Source organism: Micromesistius poutassou (assembly GCF_964030765.1).
Source record: "Micromesistius poutassou genome assembly, chromosome: 7".
NCBI lineage: Eukaryota > Metazoa > Chordata > Actinopteri > Gadiformes > Gadidae > Micromesistius > Micromesistius poutassou.
The window spans coordinates 8373221-8388373 of record NC_140277.1 but is presented as its reverse complement, the minus strand read 5'-3'; the positions used below and the strand labels follow the sequence as shown (position 1 = coordinate 8388373).

General features: G+C 39.7%; 1 protein-coding gene and 1 pseudogene across 2 annotated transcripts; both read left to right on the top strand.

Moving 5' to 3' along the window:
• Positions 1 to 374: 374 nt before the first annotated feature.
• On the top strand, positions 375 to 9998 carry LOC311350169 (polymeric immunoglobulin receptor-like; annotated as a pseudogene). The gene is made up of 6 exons: positions 375 to 428; positions 610 to 930; positions 5696 to 5773; positions 5955 to 6278; positions 6380 to 6660; positions 9987 to 9998. The product of its transcript is annotated as a polymeric immunoglobulin receptor-like (transcript).
• A 512-nt stretch (positions 9999 to 10510) lies between these two features.
• LOC311350924 (non-selective voltage-gated ion channel VDAC2) lies at positions 10511 to 14836 on the top strand. The gene is made up of 9 exons (XM_084471024.1): positions 10511 to 10648; positions 11798 to 11869; positions 11959 to 12008; positions 12129 to 12281; positions 12379 to 12431; positions 12829 to 13056; positions 13253 to 13403; positions 13497 to 13554; positions 13787 to 14836. The coding sequence occupies exons 2-9, from the start codon at positions 11803 to 11805 to the stop codon at positions 13876 to 13878; spliced, it is 852 nt and encodes a 283-aa protein (XP_084327150.1). The 5' UTR covers positions 10511 to 10648; positions 11798 to 11802; the 3' UTR covers positions 13879 to 14836.
• The last annotated feature ends 317 nt before the right edge of the window (positions 14837 to 15153 follow it).

Here is a 15153-nt window from a genome sequence, read left to right as displayed (position 1 = left end):
CCATAGTAGGATTAAAAATTTTGCCTCCCGGACCGTTAACAAAGGCCCTCACCATACTAATCCAGGAATTTATAGACTAGATCCTGACTAGACATTTCTCATGGCTGTGATTGGGTATGGGAGCAAATAATAGCCTAACAATAATGCAATTAACAATTAAACAATCTTAATGGTGTGACCATAGTGAATATTAAACAAATGTATTGTATAATACAATAAGTACGTACTTAGAATTAGGAAGTTGCATTCTTGCAAAAAAAAGGGTGAAATAGTACATCATTAGCCACTCCTACCTCAAATACCCAAATTATTCACTTTATTTTATTCCCTTGTCACAAACACTCACAAAGTCACTCGCCTCCCATCTACCGACTTTGTGCACATGGCTCCTTTTCTTGGTATCATTGTAACCCTCTGTGGACTTACAGGTCAGTCGCATTGCTTGAGTTTGATACAGACATAGTTGATAAATATATTGAGAGACTATTTTAGGCCATGATGTTAATTGTGATGATTCTTTGGGATCTTCATCAACAGTTGTCTGTAATCTATTTTTGTATGTTCTATTTTACCCCACTCTATTTGAAACAATGTGTGGTTTGTGAACAGGAACTCACGGTTTCACGGTGAGTGAAGTGTCCGTGAAAGTAGGGGAGACGGTTTCCATTCCATGTCTCTACGAACCGAGCCATAAGAACCATGTTAAGTACCTTTGTAAAGGATACTATTGGAAGTATTGTGATACAATAATCACAACCAACTCCAAGAGTGGTTCTCCAGAAGGCCTGTACACAATATCTGATGACCCGGACCAAGGGGTCTTCACCGTCACCATCAAAAGCCTAGAGGAGGGAAGGCAATCCTACTAGTGTGCTGTGGAGACAAGTGGATATGATGAGAAAACCTATTTCCAACTATTAGTGTCCAAAGGTGAGTGTTTTTTGTTTTAAACACTTTGATAAAAGTGATTGCTGTAAATACAATGACAACTACTAGTAAGTTTTAAAAGTGCATCAAAAGGGATTAAAAAAATTATTTTGCCAAGTTCAAACATTTCCATTTGTATACATTATATATTTTATCAACAGGAAGTTGAAATTGAGTGAGCTCACTATGTTGTGTTATTACCACATTTTGTAACAACCTCAACAACTGACATTACAGACACGGAATTTGACAGTAAACTTGGAGCGAGGTCAGTTCCCTTTTGCTCTCTTCAGTAACCTCAACCCAAATGTATCTTGCATCCGAGTTTTGTTTGTGTCAAGAACAGTTTTGTCAATACAGAGTCTGAACATGTGTGCTTTTTCTCTCCAGTGAATCCATTGATCTGAAGAACCTGCTAATGCTTTTGGGAAAATTGCTTATAATCATATTAGTGCCCCTGTTGGTTTGGTGGACATTCTACAGTACGTTGAAAGAAGCCTTTCCCTTTCTTCAAAATAAAATGCAAATATGAGTTATATATCTATATTTGTATGTTTATATTTTGTAAGCACATTTTATTGCTTGTTATTAGTTGCTGTTTTTTTGTAACTTTTTTTTTCTTTCAGGACATGCCCAAAGCAAACATACAGCAATGACAGACAGATTAAGAGATACATTTAATTTTATTATCAATACCAAGGTAAAATAAATCTAGACCCAAGATCTGACCCAATAGGGGCACATTTGCTTGCCATATGTGCAATGTGAAATACTGTCTATTCATTGACATCGAAATGCGACAATGACAAAACATGATAATGACAAGAATGAAGTATAAGTCTAATGATTACATGAATTCCAGGGTAAATTCTCTTCTGGTGATTTATTTAATTAATGTATTAATTTATTCAGTCATGTCTTCTTTCATTTGTTCCTTGCTTCATTAACTATTTTCCATTTTCTTTTTTGCTCATTCATTGGTTCAGCAAAACCTGGAGGTGGATGACAATGTGACATAGTGTTCCCAAACCAAGAATACTGTAAGGTATTATAAATCATCCACGGCATTCTATTGATTATACACTAGGGTGATTTCAACATGTCACCATTCTTTGCATTATAGTATAGTATGCTACTATTTATGTATTGTGTACGCAATATAATTATAGATGCATCCTCCCTGTAAATGATCTAAAAATGATTCACTAGACTAGTAATTATTAACCACTCTCGCCCCCTCCCCCGTCCCTGTCCCCATCCCACACACACACGCACACGCACGCACACACACACACACACACACACACACACACACACACACACACACACACACACACACACACACACACACACACACACATACACACACACACACACACACACACACACACACACACACACACACACACATACACACACAGACAGACAGACAGACAGACATCAACCCAAAACACACACACACACACACACACACACACACACACACACACACACACACACACACACACACACACACACACACATCAAAGATTAGCACTGGAAATGGACAGGAGACACCAGCTATGAGTTTCTTCTTGAAACCCAAAATATTAGTTTATATATTTTTTAGCTTGGATGGTTTTTCATTGTATCTGAAAACAATATTTGCTATTTCAAAGATAGGCCTACATCAACAATCTTGCCCCTCCTCTTCATCCAGCTCATCCTCCCACCTGCTCGCCTGGTTACCATGGGGTCAAGAGCATTCAGTCGCTCAGCCCCCCACCTCTGGAACTCTCTGCCTCATGACATCCAACACTCCAGTTCCATGACCACTTTCAAATCTCACCTGAAAACTTATCTATTCAGACATCTATTCTGACACTTTAAGTCAGTTGCATTCTTGGGACTCGAATGACCCCACTCTTTTCTCTTGTACACTGTACAAAAGAAGTGTCAAGTGTCAAGAAAGGCGCCGATAAATAAAATGCATTATTATTATTATTACATCTTGCAAGTAATCAGTAACTCATAAGTAATTAAATAAAGTACTTAACAACTTCACATGCTAAGTGCTAAGAAATGTATTTATTTATTCTTCACTAGGCCTATGTATTTAATAGTATGTATTTGTTTGCTATTTGTACTTGCTACATCAGCCATGTCCCATATCCACCTAATTGGTGTCTAAATGGCAACATGTAACCAGTTTCAAAATAAAGCCATTTTATTGTATTCTTCTATATTCTACTGATCTATATTCTATATGTTACTGTATATATTTATTATGATCATGTGGTAATAACAACATTTTGGTGAGTTGAATGTGCTTTGCAATCCCCCCCCCCCCCCCCCCCCATTATCTGTACAAGGAAACCACACAGAGGAAGGAAATGATATGAGGAAATTATTGCAAGCTCCGGCATGATTTTTTTTTTTTATTCAAGTTGTTTGTCTGATGGTCACACAAGAAGTAAACAACAGCAAAAAAATAAATAAAGATAATTGATAGTTGAAATACAATAGGAAAATATAAAGAGATTGGATAAGGAGAATACCCACTTCACATGCCATATTTAATGTGTGTGAAGTAAAAGTTTAATGATTACATGAATTCCAGGGTAAATTCTCTTCTGGTGATTTATTTAATTAATGTATTAATTTATTCAGTCATGTCTTCTTTCATTTGTTCCTTCCTTCATTAACTATTTTCCATTTTCTTTTTTGCTCATTCATTGGTTCAGCAAAACCTGTAACACAGGTAACACACGATAAGTGATTAAAATGTTTGCTTCGAGGCAAACATTCATGTACAAGGAAACCACTCAGAGGAAAGAAAGGTCAAATTAGAACTGACACACACACACACACACACACACACACACACACACACACACACACACACACACACACACACACACACAGACACACACACACAGACACACACACACATGCACGCTCTGAAGTTGTTGCACAAAATGGTCATTACAATTAACTCTCCCTAACTCTCCTTCACCCAAACATTAAAGAAAACATAAGCTAAGCTGTCTGTAGTCCAAATGCAACAAACTCTTCACGTTTCCACCTGTATTCCTGCAACAACTCACTTGCGGTATTTCAGAGCGAGACCTTTCCTTGAGTCAGGCTTGTTTGGACACAATAACAAACAGATCAAGGGAAATAAAATTAAAAAATTGTATTTCCTTGTAGGGATCCTTTCCATAATAAATTATCTGCCCGATTCGCGTGGTGTGTTAGATTTGAAGCCCCAACTGACATTTACACAAAAATCTGCTGCTGCGCTAGGAGTAGCCATAGACATGGATGTATCATAATGTTTATAGGAGCAGTACACTACGGACTATCCAGGAGCACTACACTAAGGTCTATCTAGTAGTACAATAAGGTCTATCTAGTACACTAAGGTCTATCCAGGAGTAGTTCACTAAGGTCTATCTAGTAGTTCACTAAGGTCTATCTAGGAGTAGTACACTAAGGTCTATCTAGGAGTAGTTCACTAAGGTCTATCCAGGAGTAGTTCACTAAGGCCTATCCAGGAGTAGTTCACTAAGGTCTATCCAGGAGTAGTTCACTAAGGTCTATGCAGGAGTAGTTCACTAAGAGTAGTATGCACCACGTGCTCCTGTTTATCCAGTGATTACACTACACTTCACTTCCACTATACTCATTATGCAACGGTGGATGTTATGGATGTTGGTCAGCCGTGGGGAAACTGCAATGTTCCGAGGATGAACTTCTAAAGCCCATCATAGATCATAGACACCCTGTGCGTCCGTGTTGTTTCAACTTTTTCTTTACGTTAGAGATGGTTAAGTTAAAGTATTAGGATCATTAAGGTTTGGAATTGGGTCAGAGATAGTTAAGTTTAGGGTTAGGGTTCATCATCCTCATCTTCAAAACCGCTTATCCGGGGTCGGGTCGCGGGGGCAGCAGCTCTAGCAGGGGGCCCCAGACTTCCCTTTCCCGAGCCACATTGACCAGCTCTGACGGGGGGATCCCGAGGCATTCGCAGGCTACTGTTGAGATATAATCTCTCCAGTCTCCACCTAGTCCTTGGTCTTCCCCGGGGTCTCCTCCCCACTGGACATGCCTGGAACACCTCCCGGGAGGCGCCCAGTGGGCATCCTTACCAGATGCCCGAACCACCTTAACTGACTCCTTTCTAAGCAGAGGAGCAGCGGCTCTAATCCGAGTTCCTCACGCATGGCTGAGTTTCTCCCCCTATCTCTAAGGGAGACACCAGCCTGAGAAACCCATCTCAGCCCCTTGTACCCGCAATCTCGTCCTTTCGGTCGTAAACAACCATAGGTGAGGGTAGGAAAGAAGATCGAGAGCTTTGTCTTCTGGCTCAGCCCGCTTTTCGTCACAACGGTGCGGTAAAGCGAAAGAGAGCCATGCGAGAGCCATGCGAGAGTCATGGTCTCAGATTTGGGGTTTAGAGTTAGGGTTAGTTCAGGTAATATTAAATATGGTTACTTTTAGGTATTGTACTTACAGCCCATTAACGTGCCATCCCCACACCTATACAGGAAGTGATCTTGAGGTGTGTCGTGTATTTAAGAGGGTGTGTTGTGAAGTGTGCAAGTCCCAGATAGATCTTAATAATCTTAATAATAAATAATATAAAAACTGCGTACTTATATAATAAGGAAGTTGCATTCTTGCAAAAAAAAAGGGGAACTAATACATCATTAGCCACTCATTAGCCCCTCCTACCTCAAAAAATTATTCACTTTATTTTATTCCCTTGTCACAAACACTCCCAAAGGCACTCACCTCCCATCTACCGACTTTGTGCACATGGCTCCTTTTCTTGGTATCATTGTAACCCTCTGTGGACTTACAGGTCAGTCGCATTCCTTGAGTTTGATACAGACATAGTTGATAAATCTATTGAGAGACTATTTTAGACCATGATGTTAATTGTGATGATTCTTTGGGATCTTCATCAACAGTTGTCTGTAATCTATGTTTGTATGTTCTATTTTACCCCACTCTATTTGAAACAATGTGTGCTTTGTGAACAGGAACTCACGGTATCACTACGGTGAGTGAAGTGTCCGTGAAAGTAGGGGCCAGCGTTTCCATTCCATGTCTCTACGAACAGAGCCATAAGAAAAGTTTTAAGTACCTTTGTAAAGGAAAATATTGGAGCTTTTGTTCTGAAAAATTCAATACCAACTCCAAGAGTGGTTCTCCAGAAGGCCTGTACACAATATCTGATGACCCGGACCAAGGGGTCTTCACTGTCACCATCAAAAGCCGAGAGGAGGGAAGGCAAACCTACTGGTGTGCTGTGGAGACAAGTGGATATGATGAGAAAACCTATTTCCAACTATTAGTGTCCAAAGGTGAGTGTTTTTTGTTTTAAACACTTAAATAAAACAAATAGGATTGAAATTGTCTTTTGTAAGAAGGCTATGCTCTCTTATGTAAGTTATTTCTCTTTCAGGCGAGTCCAGTCTGTATGTGGATCAACAGGAAATAACAGCATTTGATGGAGATAGTATAAATATCAGTTTTCACTCTAAAACACAAGGCAAACCAGGATGGTGCAAACTGGGCCACTGCAAGGATCAGCAGGATGGCTATATTGAAGGTTCACAAGTCTCAATCGATACAAGCAAACAAGATGTTTTTGTGGTGACTATGAGAGGCCTACACATGGAAAGCAGTGGTTGGTACATTTTTTTCCAAGGACAACTAAATATGCCAATACATCTTACCGTTGCTGTAAATACAACGACAACTACTAGTAAGTTTTAAAAGTGTAGCATCAAAAGGGATTAAAAAAAATATTTTGCCAAGTTCAAACATTTCCATTTGTATACATTATATATTTTATCAACATGAAGTTGAAATTGAGTGAGCTCACTATGTTGTGTTATTACCACATTTTGTAGCAACCTCAACAACTGACATTACAGACACGATTACAGACACGGAATTTGACAGTAAACTTGGAGCGAGGTCAGTTCCCTTTTGCTCTCTTCAGTAACCTCAACCCAAATGTATCTTGCATCCCACAGTATTTCATTTAAATGGGTAGAAATATGTGATGGCTGTAAAAAAAAAAAAGTGGTACAAATGCACATAGTGTTGAAGTTTTGTTTGTGTCATGAACAGTTTTGTCAATAAAGAGTGCTCTTTCTTTACAGCAAATACCTGAAGAACCTGCTCCTCCCTTTGGGCATATTGCTGTTCATTATATCAGTGGCCCTGTTGGTTTGGTGGCTGTTCCACAGTATGTTGAAACATAACTTTCCATTTCTTGAAAATAAAATGCAAACATCTGTTACATTTGTAATTGTTGTTTTATTTGTTTTAGTTGTTTATATTATAGTATGTATTTCTTTGAGATTTTATTGTTCGCTTGTTATATTTACAAAGATAAATATTTTTTCTTTCAGGACGAGCCAAAAGAAAACGTACAGCAATCACAGTAAGATAAAGATACATTTTTATTTACTCTCTCTACCACCTACAGGGTAAAACAAAACCCTGAAATCAAACCAAAGTTCTGACCCAGAGGGGGCACGTTTGCATTCTACCATAGATATGTAAAATGTAAAATGCAATTTGAAGTCTATTCATTGACAAGAAAGTAATACAACAACATCTAAACAAATGTAACACGATCTGACAATGTTGTCTCTCAATCAAGGGGCAGTCTGAAACAGTTGCTTACAGTACCGTGATGCCGATGCATTCCAGCGCAGCACAGAATATACCTACTGATGACATGATGAATCTCAGGGTAAATCCTCTTCTGGTGATTCATTTAAGTCAGGGATTCATTTATTGAATCATATCTTCTTTCATTTGGACTTCCATTCTTTTATTCCTTACTTTTCTTTTTGCTCTTTCATTCAGAGAAACCCGAAGAAGGATGGAAATGTAACAGTGTACAGTGTTGTTGGCACCCATCCACTTTAAGGTATGATAAATCATCCATGCCATTCAATTGATCATACGCTAGCCTACTGACTTCAACACTGAACATGACTTTCCTTTGCATTTTGAGTAGGCTAGCCTACTATTTATGTTACATGTATGCAATATAAATGTGTCCTCCCTGTAAACTATCCATAAATTATCCACTAGTAATTATTAACAACTGTATCCTCCCCCCTCCCCCCCACCCCCCACCCCCCCCCCCCCCCACACACACACACACACACAGCAAGGATTTGTCCCAGAAAAAGACGAGTCATAAACAATGGGTTTCTTCTTAAACCCAACTGTTTTTCAGTTTTTATAGTTTTATAACTTACATTGTTTTTTTTAATGTATCTTCAATATATATTTGCTATTTAAATGATAATGCCTATATCTTGCAAGTAATGAGTAAGTTATTAGTAATAAAGTTAAGTAATTTAAGTTAAGTAATAAGTAAGTAACTTATCAAGCTATTCTTCACTAGGCCTATGCATTTCATATTTCCAAAGTTGTCCTATTCTTCTATACTCTAGTAGCCTACTGTACTATATTCAATAATAAATAATTAATGATTCAATAAATAACTATATACATTTGTGATTATTTTTATAAGGCATAACAACATTTAAACATTTTGAGAACCTAAATTAGCTTGCTTTGGCCCTTTGTTTAGAGTCATGAAAACACGGGATGTGATGGTAACTGTCCGTTGTGCCAATGGATGGTATTCACATGAGGTTTGCCTTGATGTTGAGTGGCGTGGGAGCTGTATCTCAGACATGGGAAGGATGTAAATTTCGGTGAGGGGGGGGTGAGGGGGGTTAGTGTGTGGGTCATGTTGCTGTTCTATGAGCCCAGCAAGGGTCCTACCGCTTGATCCATATCCATTGGCTGCTTCTTTCGGCCACTTCAGAGACTGATCTAATTGTCTGTCGCAGAGCCTGTCCATGGATACCAAGGTCTTTCAGCAGCCTGGTGGTGGAAGAATTCTTCCACCATCAGGCTGCTGAAAGACCTTTCAAAACGGGCCCGTTTTGGACCCGTTTATCTTATTTTCAAAATCCCTAAGCCACGAAACTCTGCATCCCACTTCAACCGGATAGATTTTTGCGTTCCATCCTCGTTGTTGCGTGTCTGCTGCCAGTTCTGTGTAGCGCAGTTTCTTGCGCTCATAGGCCGGTCATATTTAAATTGATATTTAAATATTGTGTTAATTTTGTCTTATCCCTCAATTTATAAATTACCTAGCTATTCAGGCCTATACATTTAGTAGCATAGCCTATTTCTGACAAATCCGTCCTCTGTAAGGCTAAAGTTAAAACAAATATGGGGGCCAATGGCATAGCAGAAGTGGGCATATTATATGCATATACTGTACATATACTTTACATACACATAGTTTGAATAAAGTTTGAGACAGACTGTTATGTGTTCATGGCGTGTCATGTGATCACTGTGAAAAAAACTGAATTATGATAAGAAGATTAAACTACGGATGTGGCCTACGGAAGGCCATTTTGTATGCGCCTGTTTGTGTGTGTGTGCGTGTGCGTATGTGTGTGTGTGTGTGTGTGTGTGTGTGTGTGTGTGTGTGTGTGTGTGTGTGTATTTGTCTTCTTTATCTTCTTCTTCTTTTTTATATTTATTATTTATTTTCTTTATAAGTCCATGGTATTTGTGCGTAAATTTTCTTTGGGGTTTTGAGTCAATCTGTTATTGATTTGTTGTATTAGAATATTTTTAATTTAAATATAACTGTATTTAAAATAGTTATTATTATTATTATTATTATTATTATTATTATTATTATTATTATTATTATTATTATTTTGTATTTACCCCTACTTTATTATTATGATTATGGCCCTCAGTAATTTATAATCCTCTAATTTAGCTGCCCCTATTTATCCTATTCTACAATATTGTTCCATACAAAAATAAATAAATACAATAAAAAACAAAACGTAAAGACGTAATTATCTTTACTGAATTGTATATATAGTACACATCAGAATGTCAGTGTGGTTTTAATGTATACAACACAAGTGATATTTCTATACAGGCACGTATTCGGCTTGCCTGAGATTGGGTGTGACACACGTGGGTGTTACCTACCACAGGGTGTGACGTAGGCTCGGATGATGACTGATTGGTTAGGATTCCAGTGGCACTCTCCTTTGTCAAGTCATATAAATTAGCTTCAGTAAGACTTCCTGTTAGAGGCTCTGGCGCAATCAGATTTGGGATTCACATTGTACAAAAATGAACAACAAATTATTTCCTAACACATCCCAATTGCCGAGTCAACCACGGCATGCTGAAGTGGTGCATTTCTTAATCACCCAGGGGAATCAAGCAATAACGAAACCATGGCATATGTTATGCTTTAAAAGTTGACCACCAAAAAATCGCTTTGCTTATATTTACATGTGTCTTCTGTTGCTGTCTTTCTAGGTTTGTAATTTACATTATTCCGTCAGCTAACCAGATACAACCACAAACACAACCTTGGTTTTCCTCATGAATGGATGAACAAAAAATTTCTCTTAAATATCTACAATAATATTCTGTTGCAATTTAGAAATTGGAAACCAGGACTTTTACTTTGAATAAAGACCGCCTTCCACAAAGGAAGTGCGCATGTTCTAACTCAGACAGCTTGACTCGGCTCAGTCTCCTTCAGCTCGCCCTCCAACCCTGTGAAGTCTGCATTGGCCGTGCGGTGTGAGAAACATTGTATTTCCAAGTCACTTTAGTACCCTGCTATCACCAACGCTAACCGGTAAGAGACTCCTGTATTGGTCGGCGTGCGTTGACACACTAACATGACAGATATACGGATAACCCGGGTTTATGCCCTGGAGTCCCGTCTGCGCCGGTGGGCTGCAGGCTAGTAAAAATAGCTCGGCTAGCTTTACTCAGCATGCTGCAAGTCTTACACATGCCGCTGTTTCCACAAGTCGTCCAACAACGTTGTCTAAATAAACTCTTGAACCACTACACGTTTATAATATTACAATGATGCACCCGCTGCTGTATACCTACCTTGTTCGAAAGCTTTTAAAAAACCTGGTCCTGGACCATTAGCTCCAACTCTATCGGTATTGTACCCTTAGCCTAACAATAGTCGACTCTCACGATATTGTTAGCTTATGACTATTAGAAGTCATCCATCAAGGCTTCATTTATATTGTTTCATTATTATAGCACTTTGTGCTGGTTACATCAGCTAACCAAAATGTAAATTGGTTTAGTTAGCAGGGGGACCTATGGGCAATGTCGACCGACCAGTGCGTCAAAATGGTTTCTATCAGTTAACCTTGCCCACCTGCTCGCTTGACATTTAGCTACACTGCTGCCCTTAGGATAATGACTTGTTTATTGAAATTATTTGTCGCCAAGGACGAAGTCGTTGAGCAAGTGTTGTTCATTTTTTAAACTATTGGCATGTTCCTTAACTTCCTTCCGACTCGGTGCATATTATTTAGATGGCGTCGACATGCACATTCATGTATTATCTTATAAACTGCGTCCTGACAATTGGCCCAGTACTTAAACGTATGGTTTGCAACCGCGCATGAACTGGGGAAGTGCTAGACCAACATTTTCAAGCCTATTCACCACCACCCTGATGTTTTAGGGATTCTGCAGTAGGACAACTAATGCTAGCCTTGGAGCCTACAAGATGAAACCTAGAGTTTCTGAACATTAGTCGTAGGTTTACTACAGGAAATCAATATTTTATCCATCCTTTAAGGAAATGTTCCTAGGTGTATATCCTTTGATATGCGGATAATGATCACAGGGTGGCCAACTGCCAACTTCCCTGGAAGAACCTGATTCTCACTCTACTCTATCTAGCAAATATGATAGATTTGTATTGTTGGTATTATTATTATTATTATTATAATTATATTTTCTTTCTCCACAGCTAAAATGGCCGTGCCTCCCTGCTATGCTGATCTGGGCAAATCCGCCAAGGACATTTTCAACAAGGGCTATGGTATGGTATCTAAATGTTTTCACTCATTACCTTGGTGACACATGGTGGTTTAAGAGTTGGCTTTTAAATTAAATATACCTGTTCTTTAGGATTTGGCCTGGTGAAACTGGATGTGAAGACCAAGTCCTCAAGTGGAGTGGTAAGCATGTTTGTTCTGTGTTAATAATATGAAGTTGATGAGGTGCAAGATGGGTTTCACAAAGTGGATTAAAACCCTTCCTCGTGACACTTGTTTACATCTGACCGCTGACCCTTGCAGGAGTTCAAAACAGCCGGTTCCTCCAACACTGACACCAGCAAAGTGGCTGGCACCCTGGAAACCAAATACAAGAGGTCGGAGTACGGCCTGACCTTCACAGAGAAGTGGAACACTGACAACACCCTGGGAACAGAAATCACCATTGAAGATCAGGTAACCAGCAACGCATATTCATGCAACGTATAGTAAACAAAAAGTTTGAACTGAACACATTAATTGGTGATTGACTAACTTGATGGTTTTCTTCCAGATTGCCAAGGGACTGAAGTTGACCTTTGACACAACCTTCTCACCAAACACTGGGTATGTCCATTGTCTGCTTAGCATAAGCAGTTTTTAACCTGAACACTGGTAAAGGCAGCTTTGTAAAATCTCTAAATGTCAACTTTGGTGTAGGACATTGACATTGCATATACGGTTATGTAATATTGTGCCAGAGTTGAAAATGGCCTGCATCTGTGCTGTGATTATCTTAGTGGCTATGGTTTTTCTTTTGTGCCTGTTCCACATTTTATTTTGTGCTGGTCAACTCACTGCCGACTAAATTTAAGCTCTGTGGCATAAGGAGTCTGAAGAGAGTGGTTCTTGTAAAGTCACTACCAACTATAAATTTAAGCTCTGTGGCATAGGGACTCGGAAGAAAGGGGTTCTTGTGAAGTACAGGTTCATTCAAACTCCTTGCTTCCCTTTTCCTTATAAGCAAGAAGAGCGGAAAGGTCAAGACCGCCTACAAGCGCGAGTTCGTCAACCTGGGCTGCGACGTGGACTTCGACTTCGCCGGGCCCACCATTCATGGTGCCGCCGTCGTCGGCTACGAGGGCTGGCTCGCCGGGTACCAGATGACCTTTGACACCGCCAAGTCCAAGATGTCCCAGAACAACTTTGCTGTGGGCTACAAGACGGGAGACTTCCAGCTCCATACCAATGTGTAAGTATAGAAGACTCCTCTTAGTGTTGTGTTGTCCCAGTACACTGGATGTACACCTTCCGATATATTGTGGACCTACCTCCCAATATACTTTTTTTTTTTTTTTTTATAGTCTTTTTTTTTTTAAACGGGCAACTGAAAGATACAGTTTTGGCTGCAACAATAATCTCCTCTCATCCCCATTTGTTTCCCAAAGCAATGATGGTGCTGAGTTTGGAGGCTCCATCTACCAGAAGGTGAGCGACACACTGGAGACCTCAGTCAACCTGGCCTGGACCGCTGGCAGCAACAGCACACGCTTTGGCATCGCCGCCAAATACCAGCTGGACAAGGATGCCACCCTTAGTGTAAGTCACTGCCGCTACTTCTGCCGAGCTTTGATTTGTATAATAGTATTGTGGTCCTGACTTGTGGTTGTGCATTTTCTTTTTCCTCTCTAGGCTAAAGTGAACAATACCAGCCTTGTTGGTGTTGGCTACACCCAGACTCTTAGACCAGGTAAGTCGTAGTCCTCTTTTTTTACTTTTGATCAGCCTTTAAAATCAGGAAATAACCTTTCAATACATCAACTGGGTTTTGCATCCATTATGTTAAAGTGATATGCCACTTTAAAACCAATGCAAACTAAATTGTTTATTTTTTTATTTTATTTTATGTAGGTACTTTCATTTAATGTATTTGTCTTTAGGTTCTGTCTTCCTAACCCGATGGCTTCTCCCTTTGACTGCAGGTGTCAAGCTCACCCTGTCGGCTCTGGTAGATGGCAAGAACATCAACGCTGGAGGCCACAAGCTGGGCCTGGGTCTGGAGCTGGAGGCCTAAAGCTATTTTCAAACATGGGGAGACTAGGGAATATCAGAAGAATCTGGCCTTAAATGTATTTCCACCTCAAACCAGCAGGGGCATTTCTTGAAGGGATTGGTTGAAAAGGCTAGGACAATGAACGGTCATTAAAGAGTACCACTTTTCCAACAGGTGCTCCCCTTATTGGGAAAATTCACCTTTCTTTTGGGAGGCGGTGCTTTTTACTTTATAGTCGTATCCATTAAACTCTGCACTGTTTGTGGCGAGTGTTGTCTTTTGACTTTTAAAATACTTTATCATAGTCAAAAAACTGCTTGTGATGTTTTTGTCCCCTGTGGCCCTCCTTGCCTTGTGCTAATCCCTCAAAACTTGTATCCTGGCGAGCCAATTAACAGATGGTTTTGTAAGACGAGTTTCAACGCAACCTGTCCTTTGGTTTTGTCATTCTGACTGTCTGATATTCCCCCTCGTCATCTGAAACCTAACCTTTTTCGTACGCAAACCATATTAAGTACTCTAGGCTTGTTCCTCTTCCTTTTTATTTAAAATGCTGTTTTACCTTCCTTCATTATGCACTTGATGGTACACCTAACACTCAAGTTGTGTTCTGCTTGGTCCTGGCCAATGAGGGTTGGAGATTTGATTTCTCGTGAAGGCTATACTTGTGACCCTCCCTTGAATAGGGCAATTTTTGGGGGGTATAAACAAAAAATAATGTATCTGAAGTTTGAGGAAACCCTTTTAATAAACGTTGACTGAAACAGGCAGGCTTTTTCTTCTGTTTATTCACTTTAGCAGGCACCCGGGCGCATACTTAAGGTTCACAGTGATGCCAAACTAGTTTGTTGTCCTGGTTAGGGGGTTGAAGTTGTGTGCACTTGGTCATGTGCCTTGAACTGGGCAGTAGAGACCACACCCACAGGAAATCTGGAAGGTCCTAATGTGTGTTACTTTTGAATAAAGTCTTTGAACTCCAGTTTTGTCTCAAGTGTACTTGTATTTTTTTTTACTGCAAACTTGTTATGCATGATTGCTGTAAGAATATTGATACTGCAAAATTCTCAAGCTTGTGTAATGTGTAATCCTGGTAAATTTGAGGCAATTGGTTGCAGCCCATCACTGCTCCAAATAATGACGTCCTACAACATTGATGGGTGAAGATCATGAAGTTTAGCTTGTTAGCGTGATTTTATCCTGAGGGGTGTTCCAAGAACGGAGGTTTAACAAACAGAGTTAACGCTGAACTCTAGGTTGTCCGATCCTGTGCCGACTAACCCAGAGCTGTCGGTTCCA

Excerpts from the sequence above, each read along its gene's own strand:
- LOC311350924 (XM_084471024.1), top strand. The coding sequence starts at position 11,803 with ATGGCCGTGCCTCCCTGCTATGCTGATCTGGGCAAATCCGCCAAGGAC. Across the intron at positions 11,870-11,958 it reads CATTTTCAACAAGGGCTATG|GATTTGGCCTGGTGAAACTG; the intron begins GTATGGTATCTA and ends CCTGTTCTTTAG. Across the intron at positions 12,282-12,378 it reads AAATCACCATTGAAGATCAG|ATTGCCAAGGGACTGAAGTT; the intron begins GTAACCAGCAAC and ends GTTTTCTTCCAG.